Source organism: Gadus morhua, chromosome 12 (assembly GCF_902167405.1).
Source record: "Gadus morhua chromosome 12, gadMor3.0, whole genome shotgun sequence".
Taxonomy (NCBI): Eukaryota; Metazoa; Chordata; class Actinopteri; order Gadiformes; family Gadidae; genus Gadus; species Gadus morhua.
In genome coordinates this window covers 26,595,551-26,621,137 of record NC_044059.1, presented here as the reverse complement: position 1 = coordinate 26,621,137, position 25,587 = coordinate 26,595,551, and the positions used below count along the sequence as shown (strand labels likewise).

At 46.9% G+C, this 25,587-nt stretch overlaps 1 protein-coding gene across 4 annotated transcripts in view; it reads left to right on the top strand.

Annotated features, from left to right (window-relative positions):
• The window catches only part of sbno2b (strawberry notch homolog 2b), a 54,931-nt gene that overhangs the window by 11,325 nt on the left and 18,019 nt on the right, over positions 1-25,587 (top strand). For 3 of the 4 annotated variants that reach the window (XM_030373292.1, XM_030373293.1, XM_030373295.1), the window contains exons 2-8: positions 1,198-1,518; positions 2,995-3,083; positions 8,007-8,133; positions 21,679-21,855; positions 23,518-23,595; positions 24,505-24,610; positions 25,115-25,275. In XM_030373292.1, the coding sequence (XP_030229152.1) occupies positions 1,408-1,518; positions 2,995-3,083; positions 8,007-8,133; positions 21,679-21,855; positions 23,518-23,595; positions 24,505-24,610; positions 25,115-25,275 (849 nt within the window). In that variant the 5' untranslated portion in view covers positions 1,198-1,407. Of the gene's footprint in view, positions 1-1,197; positions 1,519-2,994; positions 3,084-8,006; positions 8,134-13,512; positions 13,923-21,678; positions 21,856-23,517; positions 23,596-24,504; positions 24,611-25,114; positions 25,276-25,587 lie in introns of those variants that run through there. The other variant, XM_030373294.1, reaches the window with a different exon arrangement.

The window sequence follows — 25,587 nt, the reverse complement described above, 5'->3', positions numbered from 1 at the left end:
ATGGGTGACCTCTAATGCTTCGTGGGGAGAATAAATATCAGTGGCAAGCATCAGCATACCGGCCCTTTTGGGTCGGCCTGCCAAGTGATTAAAGAGCCCTTACGAACATAACCAAGTCAATTGTGTTGTTTCCTGAGATTTTTCTCTCAAGCTGAATAGATGATTGTTGGTGTGTATTGTAATTCATCTTGTGCAATATAACCAGTTCATCCGTTTAGCGGGCAACACACGCTTGCATTGTTTGGCGCTTTCATATCTGCTTCCACATAAAAGCTGCGAAAATGATGCACGAAAAAAAAAAAAAAAGGAGTCAAGCCATAATATTTCATGGCTGCTTTTCTTTTGTCCGATATTTCCTAAGATTAGATATTGTTTCTAGGTGGGTCTTGTGTGATGTTTTGCCGAATGTAATCCAGCGCCAAGATTCCCCCAGTTCTTGGCTCTTCCTCATTGCGAGCGTCTCCTGCTGTGGCGGTAATGAGTTCTCTGATGGATGCACAGGCTTCAGTGATGTCAGACGACAGCAAGCTAATGACTGCCGTCACTCAAAACCAATTGGCTTCCTCCATTCTGCATTACAAACTAGCCCTCCGTTCAGTCGCATGCTCTGCGGCTGGATAAGGCGAGGAAGGGGGAGGGGACAGTCACAGCAATGAATGAGAGTTGAGATTATGGATCTCAACACTGAGATCCATAATCTATTTTGTGCATTTCTTTGGATTCCTCATTTTTTAAATTTTGATCCTTTTTTTTGTTTGTGGTATGGGATTAGCCCTTCGTCTGTGCCAGTGTTAGTGCTCTGTCTTGCAGAAGCATATATCTCTCAATGTATACTATTGCATGTCTGGTGACGTCGCCATCCGGTGGCGTGACAGCGCCCTGATGGGAGATGAGTTGGGATGTTTTTCCTTCCTCCCCCTGTTTGGGCACAGCCTGCATCATGTCGCGCGTTATCTAAACGGAGAGAGCCCTGCGCTGACGTCAGTCTCATAGTTTCCCCTCGCTGATCCTACAGCCAGATAAAGGAGGTCTTTAAAAACCTAGCCACTTGAATACTTTTATCTCCCACATGATTTCATAACTGCTCTCCCCAGACTCCCATTCCGCTGTGTTGATCCTCATCTTCTTCATAAACAATGTCGCTGTTAACATTTGCAATGTTTATTTATCTTCTTTTTTTTTTTCTTTTCTCTCTAGGTCATGAAGATTATTGGCCGTTAGACATACTTGCTCAGACGCAGAGCGTGTGTGTGTGTGTACGTACGTGTGTGTACGTGTGTGTACGTACGTACGTGTGTGTGTGTGTGTGTGTGTGTGTGTGTGTGTGTGTGTGTGTGTGTGTGTGTGTGTGTTAGCCGGGCAGCAAGGATTTAGTCAGCTGGTGGTCATGTGCGGAGCTGCGGTCTGATGCCCACCCTCTCCTCAGCGTTGGCCATGGACGGGGACAATTACCTGCATCCAGAGGGCCCGCAGCTGGACGTCAGCCTCTTCCCAGCGGCCTCCCCCAACAATATGGAGGTGTGGTTCGGTTTCACTCATGTCTTCAGGGTGGGGGGGGGGGCAAAGCAAAGCTCAACATTACAAAGCAATGGTTCATGTATCAGTGTTTACCCCGGTCTTAGTCAAGGTGGTCAAGGAGCAGTATTACGATGCATTATTTATCTTTATTTTTGGTACTTGATGGAAGTATGTTTTCTGTCCCTACGAGAGTTTTGTACTTAGTTAATGCATAAAAAAAATGTTTTTTATACATTGGTAGTCAAGGGGCGGCCCTATTGTAGTTAAGGCTGCCGCCTTCACCGTACAGTGCTAGGGGAAACACTGATGTTGTGATAAAAGGACCAAATAAGGGAGATGTGTGGAATAGATATATTGGGAACAAAACAAGATATTGGGCCATCACAAAGTGCATCCTGGTGGCTGTAGCAGTTATTTTGGAAAATGCAACGGCCTTCAGAATCTCAATCTGCAGTGGCCCAATATCCAGATATCTTCTAAAAAAATATATACATATATATATTATGTACCAAATATATGTCACAAAATAAACAATAGTTTAGCTATACCGTCCCACTAATGTGTTATTGTGAATGTCATGTGTAAACCTTTTTGTGTTTAATTTTTTGAATAGGTAAACTATATTACAATGGCTCTTAAAATGTTGTTTGATACAATATTCATTCAGGATGCTGATGATGATCTGAATGCTCTGAAATGGTATAGAAAAGCATGTAACATAGTAAAGATGTGGTGAATGAAAGCTGCATATGCCTTGAGCTCCATTGCCGTTGTGTGCTCTAAGACGCACACGTGTGTGTGTGTGTGTGTGTGTGTGTATTTAACGTTTCCCTCCCGTCGGTTGAGGCCTGACACTAAAGGAAGTCGCAGAGAAAAGTGATATCTGCGTCGGTCGAGTGAACCTTTCTCTTCTGTCATCAATTCTAGGTGCTTTGTAAAACTCAAGACCCTTTGGAGCAGCGCTATGGTTTGAGGCTACAACAACATATGTTTCACACTCACAGCTTGTACCTAGCACTGTTGCAGTGAGGGTGACTCGGTTGCACATACAGGTCACAAACCCGGCGCTGTTATCCACTGAAGACCTTTGATGAACCTCATTTAAAGAGTGGACCCTCACAGAAGCACTTGGTGGTGTGGTGAATGGAAAGATCCTCCGTACGAACTAGGGCTGAACGATTTCGGGAAATTATCTCATTGCGACCGACACATTGGAAGCAGTTACTTACCACATATAAACTGCTCTTTCCTTTAGGCAAGGCCTATGTGTTGAGATGAATTGGTAAATAAGAATCATACTGAATCTTACCGATTTGCAAATCGCAACCTTTTGCGATTTGCAAATCCGTGTTCTAGTACATCGCGATGTCTGTTTGAATTAGATTAAAGGCTCAGCCCTAGTCCGAACGAGGTACCCTCCTGCGTCCACCTGCCGGCCCGGCTGACGCGTGTCTGTGTTGTCTCCTGCCTTTCCAGAGCTCTCTGTACGGCTCCGCCGGCCCCTGGCGCTTCTCCTCCCAGCAGGCGGACTACAGCGCGCACAGCCCTATGCAGTCTGGAAACCAGTAAGTTCACGCACACCTGCGGCGGTGGCATGTGTTCCCATGTTTAACTCGCACCTCGTTTAGCTCAGGCGGCAGACCTTATCTGTTACTTACAGGATGGAATGAGGTGTTATGCAATGTTTTTTTTTGTTTTTTTTCTGCTGTTTTCTTACGGCGTCGACCTGTGGAGACTCAATATAAGTGACTGACGGCGTGAAAAGCCTATGGTACACATAGGCCCTGACATGAAATCACAGTGTATCACTAGCCCCGTCTGGTAACACTAGCCTGTTACCCAACAGCACTGTACTGTACTGCTTGTTCCGATTGTCCTGCGTGTATAAGCTCACTGTAACACTCCTGTGTTTAAAAACCTGTGGGAGGCATCCAAGGTCCTTTTATTAGATCGCATTCATTTCCTGAAGTAGGCGGCTTCGTGTCTGTCTTTCCAGAGGAGGCTGGGGAGGGAGGGGGGGGGGGGGGGGGGGGGGCATTGGGGGTAAATCTAAGCATCTGGCAACCTTGCATCCTTCTGTGGGCGTGTTGTCCAATGAGAGGGCACCCTGTTCTCATACATCCCTTATCCCTTTCCTCCCTGTGTGTGTGTGTGTGTGTGTGTGTGTGTGTGTGTGTGTGTGTGTGTGTGTGTGTGTGTGTGTGTGTGTGTGTGTGTGTGTGTGTGTGTGTGTGTGTGTGTGTGTGTGTGTGTGTGTGTGTGTGTGTGTGTGCGTGCTCATCATAAGATTTATTTTTCATGACCTTAGCATAGAGAGCACACCCTGGACCTAGTGTAATTTTAGTTTGAACATAGGGGGGGATTGACCCTTAGATAGGTACTTCCTGTTGTTGTGATATACTAAATTATATATTTGGTATACAAGTATTTGTAATATAATAAAGTAATTTATAACTGGGATTAATTTCTTGCGACGCATCGCTTGATAATATTTGAGCTGAGCCCGTACACCATTACTTATTTAATATCCAAATAAATATTTTACGTTTCTTGTTATGAAGGGGACTGGGACAATTTGAAAACGCTTGTAAATATCGTGTTGCATGAGAAAGAACACCGATGGCCTACCTAAAGAGAGTGCATGACGCAGTCGTCACACAGATGGAACGAGACGTTAAGCAGTGATCAGGAAGCCTTTGTTCCCACCCGCTGTTGTTTGGCCCTCTGTTGCTGCCTTCTCTTTGAACGAGGTGCGATGGCATGCAACGCAGCACGCCTAAAGCGCAGGCTGTGGTTTCCAAGTCAAGTCATAGTGAAATCTTCCGTCTGCGCTTCTCTTTATTGTTGTATCAATATATTTTTTTTTCTGCATCACTTTCACTCGACTTTCAAGGACCAAATGTTCTGTTGCTTCCGCATCACCACAAAAACAACAACAATAAGAAGACGACATATAGAACGGGGTGCGTGGTACGGCCACCGTGGACGTATCTTTATGACGTCAAACCGTTTAAGGCCGTAGTTTATCGCTAGTCCCGTGCCAATCTAGCCTGGGAACCAGACCTCTCTGGAGGGCTCGCATTTCGTTTTGGCTGAAGATAAGGTCTGGTTCCCCTCCAATAGAAAAAGATTTCTGCCCTGCACGTGATAGCCCGACCAATCACAGCTGTTTATCTAATGTGAGCCGGGCTCAAACCGAAAACGGTGCAGAGGACCACCGAAGAGGTAGTTGTGACGACAACAAGTATGGCCGCCGCTGGTCAAGAACGGTCTGTCGATTCCGCTGTTGAGACCGTACTAAACGAACTGGACGCTATATCTTCACTAAGAGAAGAACAAACGACTACACCGACAGCTTTTGTTGAGAAGAAAGATGTCTTCCTTTCGTCGCTCACTGCCATTTTCCCCGTTTCATTAGAATGATTGGTTGTAGGCCTAGCCAATGGCGTCCAGAGGCAATTCGCCTGGAGATGCCCAGCCAGAGCCAATCCCTGAGAGGTATCAAAACGGGACTGCTCTATATATATAAACGTGTAGAGTGGCCAGATAAGGCATCTCTTGATAGATTGAGTTATGTGATGCAGTGCCAATTCAAGTGATTCAATTAGAAGGAGCCAAAAAACGTTGCTGTTTTCTGAACGGTTGGGATCACATGACAACTATTATGGGAACCCTGAATGACCTAATAATGTTTTTACCCATTGTGTGTGTGTGTGTGTGTGTGTGTGTGTGTGTGTGTGTGTGTGTGTGTGTGTGTGTGTGTGTGTGTGTGTGTGTGTGTGTGTGTGTGTGTGTGTGTGTGTGTGCCTACGATACAGATGTTTTGTATCTAGATGATTTATATTTGCACATGAACAAGAAGAGCGATTTGCCATAGCCTAACTTGGTTGAAGTCCATTTGATGGACAGTATAAGACCTTGTAGATGTGTATTTATCTTCTGCATCAGAGAGCGAAAAAAAAAGAAGGAATTATCATGTTCAGATTTAGTCTAGTCATTATGGTCTGATATCGCAATTGTGGTATTGCATCAAAGTTTCAAGATTCAGGAAATATTTAATCTGTCAGGCATTCAGAATTAGAAAGTTGCTAAATGCTATCATCAGTTTCCCTGATGCTTTCGAAAAGCCGGTAAAAATAACTCATTTTGGTTGGTGTGTATTTCCTCGTGATAGGAATTTACTCATATAGGACAACATTCATAACATACACCCCCTAGGGTTTAAACCCACAACCTTCCTACTGTGAGTTAGCAGTGATTGCTGCTGGGCCACCTGCCACCCTGTAGTAATGTCTGTAGTACTACCAGTGTTGTCTAGTCCCTACTGCCTTGGTTTGCGTTTGCGTAGGATGCACACTGACCAAATCCATCCCCTGGATAAACCCTCTTACTCATTTATTGTATGTTGAACGTCATTGCACCTAAAAATAGTGGTTAGCAATTGTGTAGCGTCTTATCCCATCTGTTTTTGTTGCATGGGGGCAATGGGTTAACCTGGCGATTGTTAGTGTTGGCACTTGGTTCTATGAACATCCTCATTGTACCGACAGCTATGTATTGTTTCTCTTTCTTCTTTCGCTTTGGAGGAAAGCGTCTGCTAAATGCCCTGAATGTAAATGTAGATAGACGTGGTCTACTTCATCGTAGAGGATCTGTCGCTATGCAGTAAACCATGGTTCATTATGTAACCCATCATTTTCCAATCGATCCGATCTTATCTTGCATTATATGAAAGTCCTTCTGATGTTAAACATTGGTCATTGTGGTGTAGACAACAATTTAAATGAAGAGACAACAAATGCAATAGAAATCAATAGCGTTACTCCTGATACAATCTTTTTCCAACTGCATTCATAGCATATTACTTTCATCCAATCGGCTGTGTTAGTAACCCTGAGGATTTACAGTATATCTACTACACAGGATGTGTTCCTGCTAAACATTAACATCCTCATTAGGTGACCAAGCTCTAGCTGAGAAAAATGTGCAGCACTTTTATCCAAGATTAGACTAGATAAGTCATAGCTACAGTGTGATACATTTTACCTTTTAATTATCTTAATTTTGTCTCATCTTTTCCCTTCAAATGAATCTTTTCAGGATTTGTTATACTGCGATCGGTGTCCGTGAATCTGAATGAAGAGATTCAATCATTGGCCTTGGCATGGAATTTGAGTGAGCCAGGCAAAACGGGTGTAGCCTGCTCCTTGAGCGCTTTTTAGTTTTCCTTTTGCTTTGACAACCTTTACAGCTCATGCGCTTTTTTATCAGTCACACTCATAGTGACCCTGATTCAGAAAGAAACCGAAGCCTCAGAGGGGAGCTGTTAAACACGACTGTGTCATAGCTTAGCAACCACATTAAGGGAAAATGGTTGTAGAACAGTCGGCAGGAAACGCAAGCCAGAGCGACCCGACTGCTCGACAGAAGTCAACAGGTAGGTTATCTAAGTTTGGTCGTGGCGGACTAGCGAAGGACTCTTATCTGGACCGAGCTGAGGAGCTGTAGAGCAGAGAGGCCTCCGTGGACGTCAAGAGGCACTGTTGGGCTTTGGATCCAGATGAGGTGTAGGAGGTTCTTCTTTGGGGGTTTGATTTTGTTGATTCATTATTATCCGCCTCTTGTTTTATCTGTCGCTAGGGTCACACATTGTTAATTTAACTTGACCCAAAGTGCTTCTCTTTGGATTGAAAATACGAACAAATGGCAGCAGTATCGTGTTTGAGACATTACAGGAAATGTGGCGGTGGGAGACTACACAATTATTTATGGATCGAAACCAGACCAGGAGTCAAAGTCCTGGAACCTCGGTGACGCGAGGGCACAGTAAATCGGAGGATTGGGAAGACGTTTCGACCGCCTTCTTGCTTTCCCACTAATATGCCCGGTGTTCCGGAGGTGTCTCTTTTGAATCTTTAGAACCAAATATTTTATACTAGGTATCAATGTTGTCATTACAATGTCTCCTCCCTCCTCTGGAAATCACTGGCTGCTACCACCTCTTTGGATTGTGCTTTGGATTTAAAATTTGGCGGTAATGTGTTAGCAGAGCTAGGAGTGAATGTGTGTGCGTGTGTAGTTGGCTATTTTTACTGGAATGCTGCATTTGAAGTAGACAGCCAGTGTCCAAATGGCCTGGTAAATAATACATGATTCTTGAAGTTTGGACTTTTCTTGAACACCCTAGCCGAGGCATCACCGATGCAGCAGGGAATGTACTGTTCCCACAGTGGACCATTCCTAGGGCCGGACAGCTGTTACTTGGCAGCTCCACTACTTGCATTCACAAGCGACTGGCCCCATCCCCACCCCTGGCCACACCGCGGCCCCCGGCTCTGCTTTGCATATGACTGGCCATTCTGCTGTTGCGTAATGCGTCTGCAGAGCCATATCGATGTTTGAGCGCTGGACTGTTCCCGCCCGAGTCACACTGTTCAGAATGGACAATTGAATCCTAACGGCGCCCTCTGCCTCCTCCCGCCACGCAGGCAGTACCACCTGAACAACAGCAGCAGCAGCACCACCCCCACCCCGGACGTCAACATGGACATATACCCCGGCTTCCCGCTGGACTTCAGCGGCATCAACCTCCCGCGGAACGGAGACTTCTCCCAGGTAGGGTGTGCGGGGGAAAAACACGAACAGACGCAGACATGTACACACACGCACACACACCTACACACACACACACGCACGCACACACACACACACACACACACACACACACACACACACACACACACACACACACACACACACACACACACACACACACACACACACACACACACACACACACACACACACACACAAGGTACACACTCTCTCTCTCTCTCAAAGGCACACACACACACTCTCTCTCAAAGGCACACACACACACTACTTTCGACCTCTTTCTCTTCCTCTTCATAATTCTCCCTAGCAAGCATTTGGTTCCTCCTCTGGTCCGTCCATCAGGGCCGATCTCAGTGAGCTGCCATAGGGCCGGCCGTGAGGAAAGCAGCGTCTGGTCCAGAGCACTACTCCATTAGCCCATCCTGCTCCCCTACCCCCCGTCCGTCCGTCCGTCCGTCCGTCCGTCCGGAACCCCTCCTTGTAGTCCTCCAGCAACACCCTCATCATGGGACAGACAGACAGACAGACAGACGGAGGGTCCCAGAGCTCTGATGCAGAGTTTGAAGCGTGCATAAGTTGCCCTCAATGTCTCCCACGGTATACTTTTTGGCCATTTCCCCTTTTTCCGGAGAATCGTTCAATTCTAGTGAACAACCTTGGGTCACGATTCTTTGGAAATCCTCCTCCTCCACTTGGCCTCAATGCTGGAAGTGACCCCTCCCAATGTTTCCCTTCACTTGGTGTCACGGCAACTGTAAGCAAAAGACCCCTACAGCATTTGCAATTGGTTTGTACCGCTATGTTCACCCGAGTCAGCTGGGCCCAATGAGAGTCGCGTGGAAATGAGATTATTCCAATATCACAGATCAGCGAAGCCTAGGGCTTATTTGAGTGTGGATATGTCCCATCCCAGAACCACACTAAACCCCCCCCCCCCACTCTGGATCCAGCAGTGTTGATGAAGCCCTCGTAAAAGGGGCCAGTTAGAGCCCCTTCCCCCCGCTCCCGTTCAGCCTGTCAAACACGACTCGCTCAACGCTAAATAATGCATAGAGCGTGGTGTGGCGAAGCTGCCGAAAATCATGTCGCAGGATTGTCGATAGAGGTTTTACCCGGCGATATTTGCATGTGTTCTAATTAGGTCGGGGTCCGTGCTGGATTGGATTCGACCGTGGGTTTTTCAGCATGTCATTTAAAATCGGAAGACGGAAAAAAGAAGCACAGCCGAAAGACTTATGTGCTCTGGTTGTCCAACCACGTGGCTAGTGTTGAGCCTAATGATTCACTGGGGACAGCCCTAGCCCTCTATACACTACTGTGTCAGTCACAGTTTCAGGTCGATTCTCAAGTGGTACTACTCAAGCCTCATAGGTTTGTCTAGTTAGGTGTGCTTTCTCCTGACAGCTGTCATTCACACGGCCTAGTCTAAATTTGAGCTTTGCTTTTTAACTATTTATTATTCATGACTACCTGACAGTGGAGAGGAGGAAGAGGTGTGTGTGTGTTTGTGTGTGTGTGTGCTCGTTTGTTTATGTGCGTACGTGTGTGTGTGTGTCTGTGTGTGTGTGTGTGCATGCGCGTGTGTGTGGGTGTGTGTGGTGGTTTCATTAGCATCTGGGTATTTTTCCCCACACATTGGTATTCTCCTGGCCTGCTCGTGTGTGTGTGTGTGTGTGTTGTGCATCCTCAGCTGTTCCCGCTGGTCATAAAAACCCTTCGACATGTACGGCATGCAGAAAAAAGTGTGTCATGGGGTCAGTGTGACCAACTCTCCACGCTTTGGCGCAGTCCCCTTCCTTCTAGCTCGCTCTCCCTCTGTTTCCCTGTCTCTTTGTCTCTCTCTCTCTCACACACACACACACACACACACACACACACACACACACACACACACACACACACACACACACACACACACACACACACACACACACACACACACACACACACACACACACACACACACACACACAGGAATTTTTTTCCAGCTCTCTTCACTCCCCCCTCTGTTGCTCTCCGTGTTACGGCGGCTTCTCCCTGGACACGTGTGCGTGGCGTGCGTGACCTGTCCTCCTGGTGGACGGGGCCCTGCCGCTGTGTTGCTATGCTCAGGCACAGGGCTCTCTCCGGTTTCTTTCTGTGAGGGAGTGAGTGGGCCTTTTGTCCTGCCTTTCATTTATTATTATTTTTATCGCTGTGTTTTTATTTTTGAGCAAACAGAATGGGGCTCTTCTGGGATCTCCTTCTTGTGATTGTGTGGAGTGACGCTGTCGTGATAGGCCTTCAGCCTATCACTTAGCCTATCATTAAGTGATTAATCAATTATTAGTTATTCATTATCGTTGGGTGTCTCTGCCTTCAACTCAGGGAGTGCCTGGTCATATAACTAGGGCCGCTCGATTATGGGAAAAATCATAATCATGATTTTTTTTTGGTCAATATTGAAATCACGATTATTCAAACGATTAATTTCGTGATCGTTTGACGCAAAAATCGAAATCGCAAACAAAATTTGATCAATCGCCCAGCCCTTCATGTAAACCCTATACGCAAACTGATTTTTCAGTTTGCTGAATGGGTGCTGCCCATTTCAGGTGGTAATTGCGTGTGTTTTCTGGTGGCGGTGTTGTCGTGGATTCACAAGCCAAACGTAAATGCTTGATTTCAAATGGTAGTGAAGCAATGTAAAGCGCTCGGTGTTCTACAGCGGGTGAGATGCCCAGATGACCTATCCCCTAACATGTTCAGGCTCTTGTCATTATCCCTGCATCGCTGGAGGTTGTTCGGTTAGCCCTCGACGGGAACACGCCAAGCTACTTTGTTTGACGCACGCTAGCAGCTTTGTCTTACGCATGCTAACTGAGCGACACATGCTTCACTTCCTGTTTACAGCCAAGATGGGGCCGATTGACTACATGCCAATTACAATCTGTAATGGATGTGAACAAATGTAATAAATGGTGAATGGGACACACACACACACACACACACACACACACACACACACACACACACACACACACACTGTATCATTCATGCGATATTAACGTATCAAGTAATAACAAACAGTCCTATGTTGAACTTCCCCATAACGAGCACCTTGCTGAACAAACAATCTTCCCTGCATACGCATAAATGTGTGGTCTTAATAAAAGAAAAAAAAAACCTGCAGACTGCATTCACCGAAAACCCACGCACAGCCACCAGATCCACATTCTCCTGCCTTATCTTTTGGACTTGTGAAACTTGCTCTCCCCCTGTTCCAACAGTGGAGACGATGTCACCCGCGGGACTGTGATTACATTAGCAATGCAAATGCTAATGTCGCTGCTTTTTTTTTTTTGTAATTACACTCGCTGTTTAAGCCTCTCTGTGGCCCACTATGCAATTTAGAGGAAAGGCTTTGTGGGATGGGGATGGGGGGTCTGGGAAGAGTGATTTGTCCGCGGTCCTTGTGATTGGGAAGCCTTACTTCAGCAAAACGTAATCAACTAACGCTATCGAGGGCTACAAAACCTGGGAACTTATCAGTGGTTGCCCCCAACTAACCCCAATGAGTTGGGTTTCTAACCCTGGCAAAACGGCCTCTTATTTTGGTCGGCCACAGAATTATCTTTGTCTCCCGTTTCTATCCCTGGGACACAGAAGTTTCTTGCATCGTGAGAATGGCCGGGCCAGAGTTGGAGGCTGGGTAGAACTTCCCCAACTGTTTTATTATTTTTATTTCCGTGCATATTTGGTTTTGTTTCCGTAATGTGTAGACTAACTGTGGTCAATACCTCCAAGGAAGTCAGGGAATATAAATGTGGATCAGGTTCTTAGGCTTGTGTAGCATTTTACCATCAGGTGGATCTTTATTATCTTGGATGGTGATTTTTCATCACCACTTCCTTGAACGGTTGTTGTTATTACGAAAGATATATATTTTTATATAAGTTCTTCCTTTATTGTGTGTATGTGTGCGCTACCGTGTGTGCGTTGCCGTGTGTGTGCCCGCGTGCGTCCAATAAGAAAGAGCGAGGCCCTCTCAACGACATGATGGGTGGGACTGGCAGGCCCATGTCGGAGGAGAATGGACGATAATTCGATCCCCCTCCTCCCCAATAGCCCTCCATCTCCCTGATGAGCACAGGCATGCAGGCGCGCGCGCCGCCGGTTCCGCTCATTCGAATCTCAGCATTCCCACTCATGATGACACCATGCACCCGGGCGCCGCTCTGTCTAGGAGCCAGCTTCACCCCCTCAGCCCAGGCCAGTGTGGATGGACATTACAGCCCAGCGGTGCCCCACCGGACCCAGCACCGTGTGTTCCTGGAAGCCGGGCGTGTGCGAATTGACCCATCCTTCGTGGGATTATGCCAAAACCTGAAAAACGGGGCGTTTCATTTGTCACTAAATAATAACATTTGGGAAAATCTCAAGTTGCGACACGGGCTCCGACCCGCGTCTTATGGTTGTTTACATCAACCGCTCCGTATTCGATTTCCCAGAATGCCTTCCCCCACTCCTCCCCCGCCCTCCAAGTCTCCACTTCCTGTTATCAGGAATGGCTATTTGTTATGAGGTATAAAGTGTTATGATAACCATATTCATCAAAATTACACAACACCGAAAAAACCTTGGGTGAGTGAACTCGCTAACGTCTTTGGTGAAATCATTTCTCATGACTTGAGTTTTTTTTTAAAGATATTCCTATCTCCATGACGACCTCTGGGTCGACGCTGGTTGTGTGACGCGTTGGCAGTTGAAACATGAACAAGAAACCTCATCGCAAAATCATGGAGAGATTAACAACTCCCTTCCAACAAATTCCCTCTGTCCAGCTGATCCTTTGGGTGGATATTTGAGATGGTTGACATAGATCAGCATAAGTGCGTTTTCCCTGTGATCATTATTACAGGGCCTCTGTTCTAAGTGAGCCTGTGTTATTATTATTCGTATAATCATTGTGGAGCCACAGCCTGCCACACACATAAGGCAGAGGCAGGGGGCAAGAGAAGGCACAAGGAACGGCATAGTATATCTCTCTAAATGTCTTGATCATTAAATAATGGGCCCTGCCCATTAAACAGCAGCGTATGAATATCGGCAGAGTCAAAAGCGCACCACTGTTTATACTACAAATGCGGTTGAGTTACACCATGTACAGTAAAACGGACCTGACTGCCAGTAACTCTAGTCACTTACCAACAAAAGCATCATTTCCTGAAAGCTCCTCCCATTCTCCCTCCCTCTTCTCCCCTCCCCTTCGTGATTCTCTCTCTCTCTCTCTCTCTCTCTCTCTCTCTCTCTCTCTCTCTCTCTCTCTCTCTCTCTCTCTCTCTCTCTCTCTCTCTCTCTCTCTCTCTCTCTCTCTCTCTCTCTCTCTCTCTCTCTCTCTCTCTCTCTCTCTCTCTCTCTCTCTCTCTCTCTCTCTCTCTCTCAGGAACTAGTCCACAATGCAAATACCTGACTGTGGATCAGGAAGTTGGGGCTCGTGGTGTGGTGATTGTGTGCGTGCCAGAGTGAATGGGTAGAAGCAGCGTGGGTTGTTCTGTACCTGCGAGAGTGTGCTTCAGCTAGAACCAGACAAAGGTGTTAAAGGGCTAGTGAGAGCGCAGTGTTTTTTCGGTGGGAGGAGGACCCCAGCTGATCAGTGAATATCGCCCTGACCCACCCATGGAAGGAGCTGTCGCACGCCGAGACTCAAGGTGAACGAGGACTCTATGTGCACTGAAGCCCTCGGACCCATGTCTCTCATGCAGATCTGGAGCAAGTTGTATTCACAGCTGGGACGGCCGCTTCCCAAGGTACCCAAGCTGCTGGCTTCTTCTGTTACTCTGTATCGTCGGTGGCTGTGAGGTTAAGCGCTATTGGGGGTTTACTTTGGACTTCATTGATTAGTTGACGAGCGCTGCTCTTGTCTGAATTTAGTCAATGTCTTTGTCAACGATCGACTGTAGTTTGGCTGTCTGTTATTAGGTTTCAATGTATTAATTAAAACTAGGCCCTTACTAAACCACTGTCATAGATTTGTGTGATTTCTGGATTGCGTAAATGTTGTGGCGCTGTAGCATTACAAGTACATAATCAATCTATACAAATGTATAGGACAGCATGACATTGTGAATTTGTTATCTCTTAAGCTACTGGCTCCTTTTTTTTTTTTAGGGCTGGGCTTTGTCATTTATGCAGTCATTGTTTAAATATACTTTTCCCTTCATTGTTCATTGGAAAATGATGGGTGACAAGTGATGAGCAATTGTAACACTATCAAACAACTTGGGGACATTAAACTTAATTTGGCTTTTTTTGAGTAAAAAGGAAATATCAATGTGTATTCTATGATATTATTTTCCTTGCAGCTTCTCTGTAAGCCATCTCACTAAAAGGGCAGCCCTTTAGTCACCCCGTAGGCATTCATCTGCCCTAATTTAAGGGAACTATGACCAATGCCTCTGCCTCATGCTATGCCATCTTCCAGTAAGTGCTACAACTTGATAGCTGCTCATGTCTTTACCCCCGGTATTATGTTGTGTGTTCCAGGAACACAGCTGTTTGGTTTCTTCCATGATACTTGGCAATAATGAACTCCTACGCTGCATACGATTTTTTTTATACAGAAGCCTAGATATTGCCTCGTGGTTACACAGTTACACCACTGATTTGGCTTATATCGCACGTCCAATGCAATCTGTGTTCCAGCAAACCAAGGGCAATCAGCCCACGTTTATTTTCCCCATCACAACATTTTCCCGGCATCACAAGGTCCGTTATCCGGTGTGTCAAGCGGCGTTTATACCGGTTCTCTTGTTTTCACTGACGGTACAAAGTGCGCTCAGCGTGTGTATCTCGACTATAAACACACACATAAACACACTTGTTTCCACTCCGGGCTGCGAGCGCCACAGCACCACTCTGGCTCGGCCAGGAAGGCCCGTCGAGTGGCTTACGGGAAGGGGCCGAGCAACGGAGACGCAGGCGAAAGGCGCAGGAGGGGGAGCGCTGATTAAACATGGAGGCAGTAAAACGGTGGAGGTTAGGTCAATATCGTAAATTAATAAAGAGGTTCTTTAACGTGATTTAGTGGGGGCCGATGTCGCTCATCGTCGAAGAACAGTGGGAAGCAATGAATATGCGGTGCACCTGTCAACGGGTCTTTTAGTGCGCTTCGATTGTAGTCTACGGTTACGGGCGGCGGTCGTATTAATCCAATACATTCAGCTTATCACTCCCACGCGTTTGTGGTGGGCTGCCATTGCCTGGCTTTGTGTCAAGCGATGTTGAATTAGTTTTGTCTCTTCACATGTTTACTGTGACTTCTGGGGCCAGAAGCTAGAAAAAGTATGCTCTATTTTGTAGCGCGCCATGGTAAAACGTCATTACTCAAAGTCAAATGAAAAACGATAAATAAGTTACTGATGACTATGTTAAGAGAAGAAAAAGGGAATGGCATATTTTTTCTTAAAAAAGATACAAGTTCATGTATTTATATGAATATATCGTTGCCGCATGATTTATATTCATATATATCTGATATATATATCAGTTGGCTTCGAGCGTCACTGCTTTTACGGGAAATCTCCCTCAGACACCCCCTCCTTCCTGGTTCTGTGGTTGCACCTCATTCATTTTTTTTTTCTTTATATCGTACCATAACTTTGAATACAATGCTGGCAAGTTAACCTAATTGAGACACGACCTGCCCTACACCAGCACATCTGAACGGCCCCCTGCCACAGGTGACCTCCTCTTGGCAGAAGATGCCCTCCCTCTCCCTTTCTCCTTCTCCCTTTCTCCCTCCCCCTCCCCTCTCGGGATTGACGTGGCTATGTTGCGGTTGGCGCGTGAGCCTGTGAACATGTTGATACGTCTGAGGTCATCAAGCGTGTAATGAAAGCCCATCATGTCTCACTGTGTCAACGTCAGAGCCGCCAGAGCTGCGTACGCGTTCTTCTGTTGTGCAATGTGTTCTTATTTATTTTGGCCGAATTTTTCCACACATACCTGCCCTCACGCGCCCCCCCGTGAGGGCCGGCACACCTGGCCCTGCTTCAGCGACGTTCCAAAACATTTCCAATCTTTGGAAAGTTCCAGGGGGTCGGCCTCCGGCAGTCAGATGTCCTTGGCCCCGTTTCCTCCGAGCGGGCCGGACACGCAGGCTCCCACGGAGGGAGATCTGTCGACAGGGTCGGGCGGCCTGACTGCTGTGGTAAGAGGCCGGTAACGCAGGCCTTCAGTGGAGCTCTGTGGACTAGGCCGGGCTGGCTGGTTGGTCTGGTAGGAGGCCGGTAACCCAGGCCGCCACGAGCCAGGACAGGTCATGCTGGTCTTCTTTTTAGTTCTTCATTTCTTTTGTATTTGTATCTTTTTCTGCTAAAGACCACTGCGGTCTTTGAGATCCCCAATGACTGCCAGCATACGATCACACACAATATATTCTATTTGGCGTGTCCTTAACCTCTTGCTATGCTTTAGTATGCACTCCTCTAAGAACAGCCACGCGTGTGGACTCCACCGTGTAAACACTGCAGTCGCTTGATGAGAATGGAGTTGGCTGATCTGTGTTGCCAGCTGTAGGATTTCAGCTGTTGTTCTTGTAACGCACTCGTCCAAGAAAATGGAAAATAGATCTATCTTTACAAGTTAAAGGCTTTGCGAGAAAAGTCTTATATTAGGAATTGGATTATTTTCCTATTGAGTATGATTCTCATAATAATTGGAGATAAATTGCAGAATTGACATTATTCGTTTTCTTTATTATTTTTAACTAAAAGATCTAGTATAATTGATGGATTTGGTTTAATGGATAAACCTATAGGTTAGCTCAACACAATTTCATTGTTGTAGATAACCTGGAGCAAATTATGGCCACTATGCCCATAGAGACAGACAGACAGGCTTTGTTGACAATCTGGACAGCTTCACCAGCCGGCCTCTGGGAATGGCCTGGTGTTCCTCAGTTAAAAAGGGGGTTGGGGAAAAACACACACGCACACACATAGCGTGACTTGACAGTTGCACTAAGTGCGGCCCCCTGATCCGTACACTGTGTCATATTATATTACACTGATGCCAAACTATGGCATTCTGTCTGTCTCGCCGACACGCTGCTTTTATTAGCTGGGATTCTCTTAGCTTGCGATTTATTGCCGCTGAATTCCGGATTTCAAAGCAACTCCTACATGTTCCACACATATTTAATCATGGGTACTTTCAAGAGCTGGGGATGATGCAATGGCTGTTGGACGTACTTTGGCTGCAGCAACCCAAACTGTTTGACTAGAACGGTGTGACTATAGTTCGGCTGGTTGTATCACAGCTTAACATCAGATAGGTGTTGCCTAAACACACCTTGTGAGGATTTGCGATTAAGACAAACAAGGAAACGATTGGTCAAATGCAGAACTCGGTACGGGAACACCGTGTCACTTCCGTTAAACAAATTATTTGCCCCACACCTGGAGGGAATGTTTCCAGGGGAGAAGGAACGTCAAGCAAATAGCGAGGGCAGGATGTTGAAAACCAGGAAAAGGGATGTGGGTTAAAGAGGAGTCGGGGAGAAAGGTCATTTGTTGTGCGCGTGTCATCGTGCATGTTCAAAAGTATTGGGAGGTGGGAGGTGGTGGTGAGTGTGGCTGTGTTTCCCGACCCTTGGAGATGCAGCCTAGCTAACCAGTGTGTAGGAGGGGGAATCCCAGTGGGCTCTGGCTGCGCTCCACTCTGGTGGGCCAGCCCTCTGGCCAGGCTGCAGGCAAACCACAGCCAGACTCTGTCGCTGTCTCTCTCTCTCTGGCTCTGTCGCTGTCTCTCTGGCTCTGTCGCTGTCTCTCGGTGTCTCGCTCTCTCTGGCTCTTTCTATCTGGCCCTGTCTCTCTGGCTGTGGCCCTCTCGCTCTGTCGCTGTCTCTCTGTCTCTTTTGCCGTCTCTCTCTCTGTCTTGTGTCTCTGGCTCCTTCGCTGTCTCTCTGTCTCTGCTGCTGTCTCTCTCTCTCTGTCTCTCTGGCTCTGTCGCTGTCTCTCGGTATCTCTCTCTCTCTGGCTCTTTCTCTCTGGCCCTGTCTCTCTGGCTGTGGCCCTCTGGCTCTGTCGCTGTCTCTCTGTCTCTGTCTCTCTGGCTCTGTCGCTGTCTATCTGCCTCTCTGTCTCTTTCTTCCTGCTGGAGGGATGGGAGGAGAGGTTATCGGGTTCAAACGGATACGGCCCAAGGGCTGGGCAATGCAAAAGAATAATCCTTATTTATTTTTTCTCTGCTGAATGAAAGAATCAGTCTTTGCTTTTATTTAGAACCTAAATGTTAGTTGTTCAAAATGGATGTTTATCTGAACGTTTAAACCAATTTTTAAACATGGCCCAAATAACGTCGGATACGTCTGTGGGAGAAACGGGGACGATAATAATTGCCTTATCACCCCGGCGCTGTTAAGTCCTCGGCTCTGTGGCTCGTCTCCCGGTACTGTAGTTGTGTAGATAACAGGCGAACCCATGCAGGATTTACAGGCAACAAGGACGTCTGCTTGTAGAACAACTGAGCTCCTTATCTCCCAATTTAAAACGCAGCAGAAGTTATGGGATCCCTCAGACAAATCAACAACTTGTGCCGCACACGGTGACCGTAAAGGGCCGTCCTTGGGAGTCGTTTTTAGGGAGGTTCTGAAGTCCCCCCGCCCTCTGCAACACAATCTTCCCCCTGGCTAATTTATCTTTCACTTGTTTGCGTATGAATTAATAAATAGAACCAGTGTGTGTCCTGATGCCGTCTTCCTCATCACTAATCCACCAACTCAGCCCTCCCTTCCTGCTCGGTGTGATTAAAAGCCAGGGACTCGCCCCGAAAATACACACTTCCATGGAAATATCCACCATAAAGTGAACGGGATAGATAGCAAGGCTAGACTTCCTTGTATGGGGATGCATTGGCTTATCACGGACGCTTGTTTCACAACTGCTGTCTGCATGGTATCAGCGAACCAGCTGCTGCTCTGGTTGGTGCCCCCTGCTTCCTTGGTCAATGTGCGCACACTCAAAGCCCACCGTTCCTTCTTCCAAGGCAAGGTCAAAAACCTATCGTGTGTGTGTGTGTGTGTGTGTGTGTGTGTGTGTGTGTGTGTGTGTGTGTGTGTGTTAAAACGAGTATATGTGCACCAGCAGAGGAAGGAGACGTGCAGCATTGGGAGCCGTTCTACGGGGCCGCTGTGAAAGGGGCCAGATTAGCATCAGAGCGGTTTGAATGTGGGCCTTATCTGGGGCCAGCAGAGCCAGGAGCACAACGCCCGGCTGTCTGGAGAACAAATGCTGCTGCCGTGGTGACTCTGCCCGGTCGTTTATTATGGACCGAGGAAGAGACCGTAGACGGGGTTTCGCCCTGCGTGCTCTCGTCGCATTTTCTGACACTTTTAATACCAGAGAATGATTAGTATGTGTGACTGTGTTTTGCTCAGTTTTGCTCAGCAAGGTACCAGCACCAGGAATTCTGATGCTGTTTTCTGTAGTGTGTGTGTGTGTGTGTGTGTGTGTGTGTGTGTGTGTGTGTGTGTGTGTGTGTGTGTGTGTGTGTGTGTGTGTGTGTGTGTGTGTGTGTGTGTGTGTGTGTGTGTGTGAGACCTTGATTAGCAGAAGAGCTGACGGAACGGTTCATTTAACCTTTAAGAGTAACCCTCGAGTGACACGCCCACCTTTTATAACGGAAAGATTGACACTTTCCCTCCGAGAATATCTCACACCCAGGTGTAAAACGCGCAATCCACCCCACAGAATCGTATGCATGTCTTCCCCCCCTTGTGCAGAGCAGAGCGCTGATGAGTCAGGTTGAACGCTGTCCGTTCGCCCGAAATCCCCCATCTTAACCCCAAGAACCCCAGGAAGAGAGAGACCAGGAGTGTGTTGCAGAGCGAGACAAGACTGTCTTGTCTTATTTTTTTTCTTCTTCTGGGAACACTCTGTGTCCTAGCCAGAGCAGACACCCCATCAGGCTGTCTGCAGGGCAGAACAACTGGGATAGCCTGATTCCACAACTCATGTCTGTTCTTGCCCTTGCCTCAGAAAGCATATATAGAGTTAGCGATGGAGGGAGGGAGAGGAGAGGAGAGTTGGGGGATGGTAGTAAGCACTGAGCCTCCAGCAAATTCACGCTAGCCAAATATTGTACACTTTCCCTTGGAAAAATAGCCTAGCCTCCCCCGGCATTGTCACAAAACACACACAAGCTAGTGCCCTTTGCCTTCTTGTTTCTTATCCCAGATAACCGGCAGTGTATGTGTTTGTGTGAGAACTCTGTTTATCTGTCGTCGTCCCCCCCCCCATTCAAGCTGATACGGCCGGCCCCTTCTCTCGTGACTGGGAAAGGGTTTTCACAGGAAACTGTGAGTAATTGTTAACAGGCGCTGCGACCAGTCTCTTCACGGCATGTTGTTATGCGTAAAAATTAAATGAACGATTCTCTAGTTATTTCCAAGCAGTTGCTCTTGGAGTTTGTTTCCTTTTTGCAGCTTGGGTACAGGGTCGGCTATATTTAGGCTGTTTTATGTACCTGAATGGCTATTTGTTGGAAACGTTAAGCACTGTTCTGCCAGAGTAGGCACTGAGGCCTCTACTGAGTTGGTACCAATGCAGGGGCAAGTTAAATCCCTGGTGCACTAAAAACTAATTTATGGTCTTTTAAACGGTTTGGCTGGAATACCGGGGTTGTGTGAACCTCTGCACATGGCCTGAGGAACAAACCCACTGGCATACCACGGAACCACACACACATACTTACACACACGCAAACACACACTTACACAAACACACTTATACACACAGACAGACATTGATGATGCATCCTCCTCCGGGTTTGTCCTGTGTTTTGTAACCCCCCTACTGCCCCTCCATCCTGCTCTCTGACTGGTCTGTGTTTACAGGTCTCAGGGGGGGGTGGGGGGGCCCTCGGGAGCCTAGTTAAAAATCATGGCACGCTAAGGATGGGAAAGGACACGCCATGAAAGGAAAAAAGAAAAAGAAGAAATACACACTTTGTATGCACACATCATAAACACTCACACGCACAGCAACACGCACAACCCGTCTCCTATCGCCGTGTGTTCCCGACCCCCACACTTCTGCTTTTTTATTCACATTCACACCCCTGGCCCGTCAACGTGTGATGGGTCGGCCTCCTCGCTGGGTGGAGGGTACACCTTGTGGCCTCCGAGCCCCCCCCCCCCCATCCCTGTCTCTCTCTCACTGCACATGCCTAAATGGGACGAGAGGGTGGTGTATATAGCGTTTTCTCCCTGCTGTTTGGTATGGTAATTTGATGCAGGGAGGTGGAGGAGGCGTGTGCAAGAGAGAGAGGGAAAACGGAGCGAGCTAAAGGTGCATGGAGGATAGGAAATGGAGCCAGTGAGATTGTTGATGGTTGTTTGAACATGTGGAGCTTATTGTGGTGCTATGAATTCTGGATCTATAAAGCAGTGAATTATTTATTTAATCCGCCCAAAAGATGCACCCACCCCTGGCTCACTTCTCCTCCTCCTCCTCCTCCTCCTCCTCCTCCTCCTCCTCCTCCTCCTCCTCCTCCTCTCTCCAGGACCTGTCCTGCATCGATGATCTCTCCACCAACTCCCTGTTCTCGTCCCCGGCCGACTCCCTGTCCGAGTACACGGACACGCAGGCCTTCATCAGCACGGACAGCCTGGCCTCGGTTCCCACCATCTGGGACGTCAACACCAGTACCGCCAGCCCCCCAGCAGCCAGCCAGCTCGAGGTCCGAAACCCCGCAAGCACACACACACATGCACACGCACACGCACACTCACATTCATGTGCACGCACATGCATGCATACACAAACATACACACACACACACACGCGTACCAACACGCACATAAAAACAGACACACACACACAGACAGACAGACAGACAGACAGACAGACAGACAGACAGACAGACAGACAGACAGACAGACAGACAGACAGACAGACAGACAGACAGACAGACAGACAGACAGACAGACAGACAGACAGACAGACAGACAAAGAATGTCAACACTAGTGTTGCCGTCATGCAGTGATCACTGATCTCTGTTTGTCAGTTTGTCTGGCTATCTTAAACTCACACAGATAGACACCCAGTTTGTACAGCTTGCGTTTATTTAGTGGGTATTAGAACGACAAACATCTTTACAACTACAGCCGGACATTAAAACATTCCATTATTTGTCAGTGAACCTGTCATTGTCCAATAAATGGAGTCCCTAGTCACTTACAACCCCCTTTCTTCAAATTACACTCAACTATACTGCGCTTATATTGGCTCGACTTGCTTGACAAGAGCCCCTTGGAGTGCAAAACCAACGTAATACAACCGTGCTGTTTAAGGAGGTATTTAAACTATGAACGTCTCAAGGATAACATAATAAGGCAGTTTTTACTCCACAGAATTGGTCTAGCTAGCAATTCCTGTTGTGCAGAAAGATCAGGTCTTGGAGAATCACATTAAATCTCTTCACTACACATACTGGAAAAAACGCAAAAAACACAATGGGTTGGAGCCAAGACAACCCCCCTCCTCCACATCATCTATCAGATGCTTTCACCGAAACACAATTGGATTATATTCAGTAGCAGTCAAACTGACGATGCATCAACGGCATGTTCGGTGAAAGCCGTTGATGTAATCGTTTCCATTGGCCTAGTGTAGTTTCCTATCTACATATGTTTGGTTATCAGGTTTAGACTCCTGTACAAGGTGGAGAGCTCTGTCCACGTGAGTTTAACAGGTTTATGGCTATGTGTGTCGTATGCCATTTGACAATCAGTGAACTATAGAGTCGTTCCCACTATTTACTGTTTGCTTAGTTCAGTTTCCGTTTGATCAATAATGCTGTCACTTGTGGCTTTGCACAGACCATGTTAAGTTGAATGGTCGCGTTGAATTTGAATAGACTTTGCAAGTAGTTCTGATAAAATAGGTGTTGGAAACAATAGAGCAACGGGAAAAAATTCCCGTTGCTCTTAAAGGGCATATTCTGATGTTTTGTTTTTCACCCTCTTCTCATTCCATCCATCATGTTTTGCCCAGATAGTGCAGGCTATATCTACCTACCAACCTTTAATGTTGTTGTTTGCTTTTTACTTCCCGACAATAAATTGCATTAAGTAGAGTACTGCTCAGTCATACAGGCCTAAATAAAAACTCTCTCGCACACACACACACACACACACACACACACACACACACACACACACACACACACACACACACACACACACACACACAGGATAGGAGCCAGACATACACACACAAGCCCAATACACACTTAAAGACACCATGACTCATTGCAAGGGTTTTTCATTCATTTGTTGACATGTTCTTTTAGAATTGATATTTTTGGGGGTTTATTTATTTTGTGGCTTTTGTTTGCAGCTGAACAGGTTTCAGGGTTTGGCCAGTTTGGATGATATAACTGCCATTATCAGCACTCCGCCTCTGGGAGGATTCCAGGTAGACACACAGCCTCCGGTTGAGGTGGACCACACCATAAGGGCGCCCTTTCAAGATCTGTGCTTCACTAATAGCCTTTTTTTCCCGATGATCTGTGTTCTGCATTTCTGGTGTGAATTTAACTCGTTTTGGGATAGGAAGTATAAAAATGACGTGTGTGTGATGTGACTCATGGGCCACATTCTGACACAGTGGGAAATGGAGTGTGTGATTATTTGGTAACCTTAGGCCTGCTTCTAAGGGCATGTGTTCTGTTTTATGAAACAAACAAATGCAATGTGAGCAAACATTTCCTCTTGTCAAAATGGACCCTTAAGATTATTCATTTGAATAGCACCTGGTATGCTTTTGGATAGACGTAATCTCATTTTTGTTAGCCTATTACTAACAATTAGGTTTCGTTTCTGTCTGGCTTCATTTTGATTCAACAACTAACCAAATTTATGCATCACTTTTAAGTAGCTTGGGGCTGGGCGATAACTCACTGAGCAATTAACGGAGCAGAATTAACTGAGCCAAGTTAACAGGAAATTATGTTCCTGTCGTATCCATTTTTGGAGTGTAAATGCATAATAATGAGAAGATAAGACCAGGCCTTTCTCATAATGCAAGAGATGTATTTAAGAGATAGTATTATGTTTCCATGATCGTATGAATTAAATATAAGGATTAATTCCTCGTTATCGCCCAGCTCTTAAACATAGGTCCTTTGCAACTCAACGCCTCAACCGGTTTTAATGTCCCTTGTCCGTTTTCCTCCAGATGTGCCTGTCTCACATCTGTCCTGCTTTCCTAACACTTTCCTCCTCTTGCGCACTGACCACTAAAAACCAACTCCACCGCCACCAGTAGACTGCATGTTGTTGTCCACAATAAACTACATTTCCCATGTGTCCGCTGTCCCGCTAGGCTCAGAGAACAGAGTCTGCGCCGGAGGAAGAGGAGGAGGCCGAGGAAGAGGAGGCAGAGGAGCTTGGGCATGTCGACACCTACGCCGACTATAAGCCTTCGAAATGTAGGCAAACATGCACTTAGACCGAGCAGCAACTCCTGCTCACCCTGAAGGAAAACTCAATGTCTGTACAGCCGTAGTTTAATTGGGTAACTTGTTTAATTCCATGGTAACAAATCTAAATTCTTACTAGTTATCATTTGGTCTTTATCCAAAGCAATGTACAGATATATTTTTCAAGTATCCTATTATTAATGAGCTTCATACTCTACAAAGGATTTATTAAAAAAGATATAGATTCTATTTTTTAACTTAATTGAACATTATCTTAAGGCCCAATCCCATTTCTACCCCTTACCACTTTCCCTTACCCCTTCAAAGCAAGGGGGGAGGGGAAAGGGGTAAGGGGTAGAAAGGCCTAATCCCATTTCTACCCCTTCATAACAAGGGGGAGGGGGAAGGGGAAGGGGTAAGGGGTAGAAATGGGATTGGGCCTAAATCTCTTGTGCCTGAGACTTGAGCCCTCTACGTGTCGTCGTCGTCCCCCCCCCCCCCCCCCCTCCACAGCCACGATAGGGATCTCTCATCCAGACATCGTGGTGGAGACAAACACGCTGTCCAGCGTCCCCCCGCCCGACATCACCTACACCCTGGCCATCCACCAGTCCACCATCAACAGTGGCATGCTGTCCGCCCTGCAGCTGGAGGCCATCATCTACGCCTGCCAGGTACGCTCACACACACGCACACACACGCGCACGCACACACACACACACACACACAGGCACACACACACACACGCACACACACACACACACACGCACACACAGGCACACACACACACGCACACACACACAGGCACACACACACACACACACACACACACACAGGCACGCACACAGGCACACAGGAGTGCTTACAATGACACACACAGACACACAGGAGTGCTCACAATAACGTGCAGACACGCACACAGGGTTGTCACATTAATACGCACACAAATACATGCACAAACGTGCGCTCACACACAGAAAGTGCAC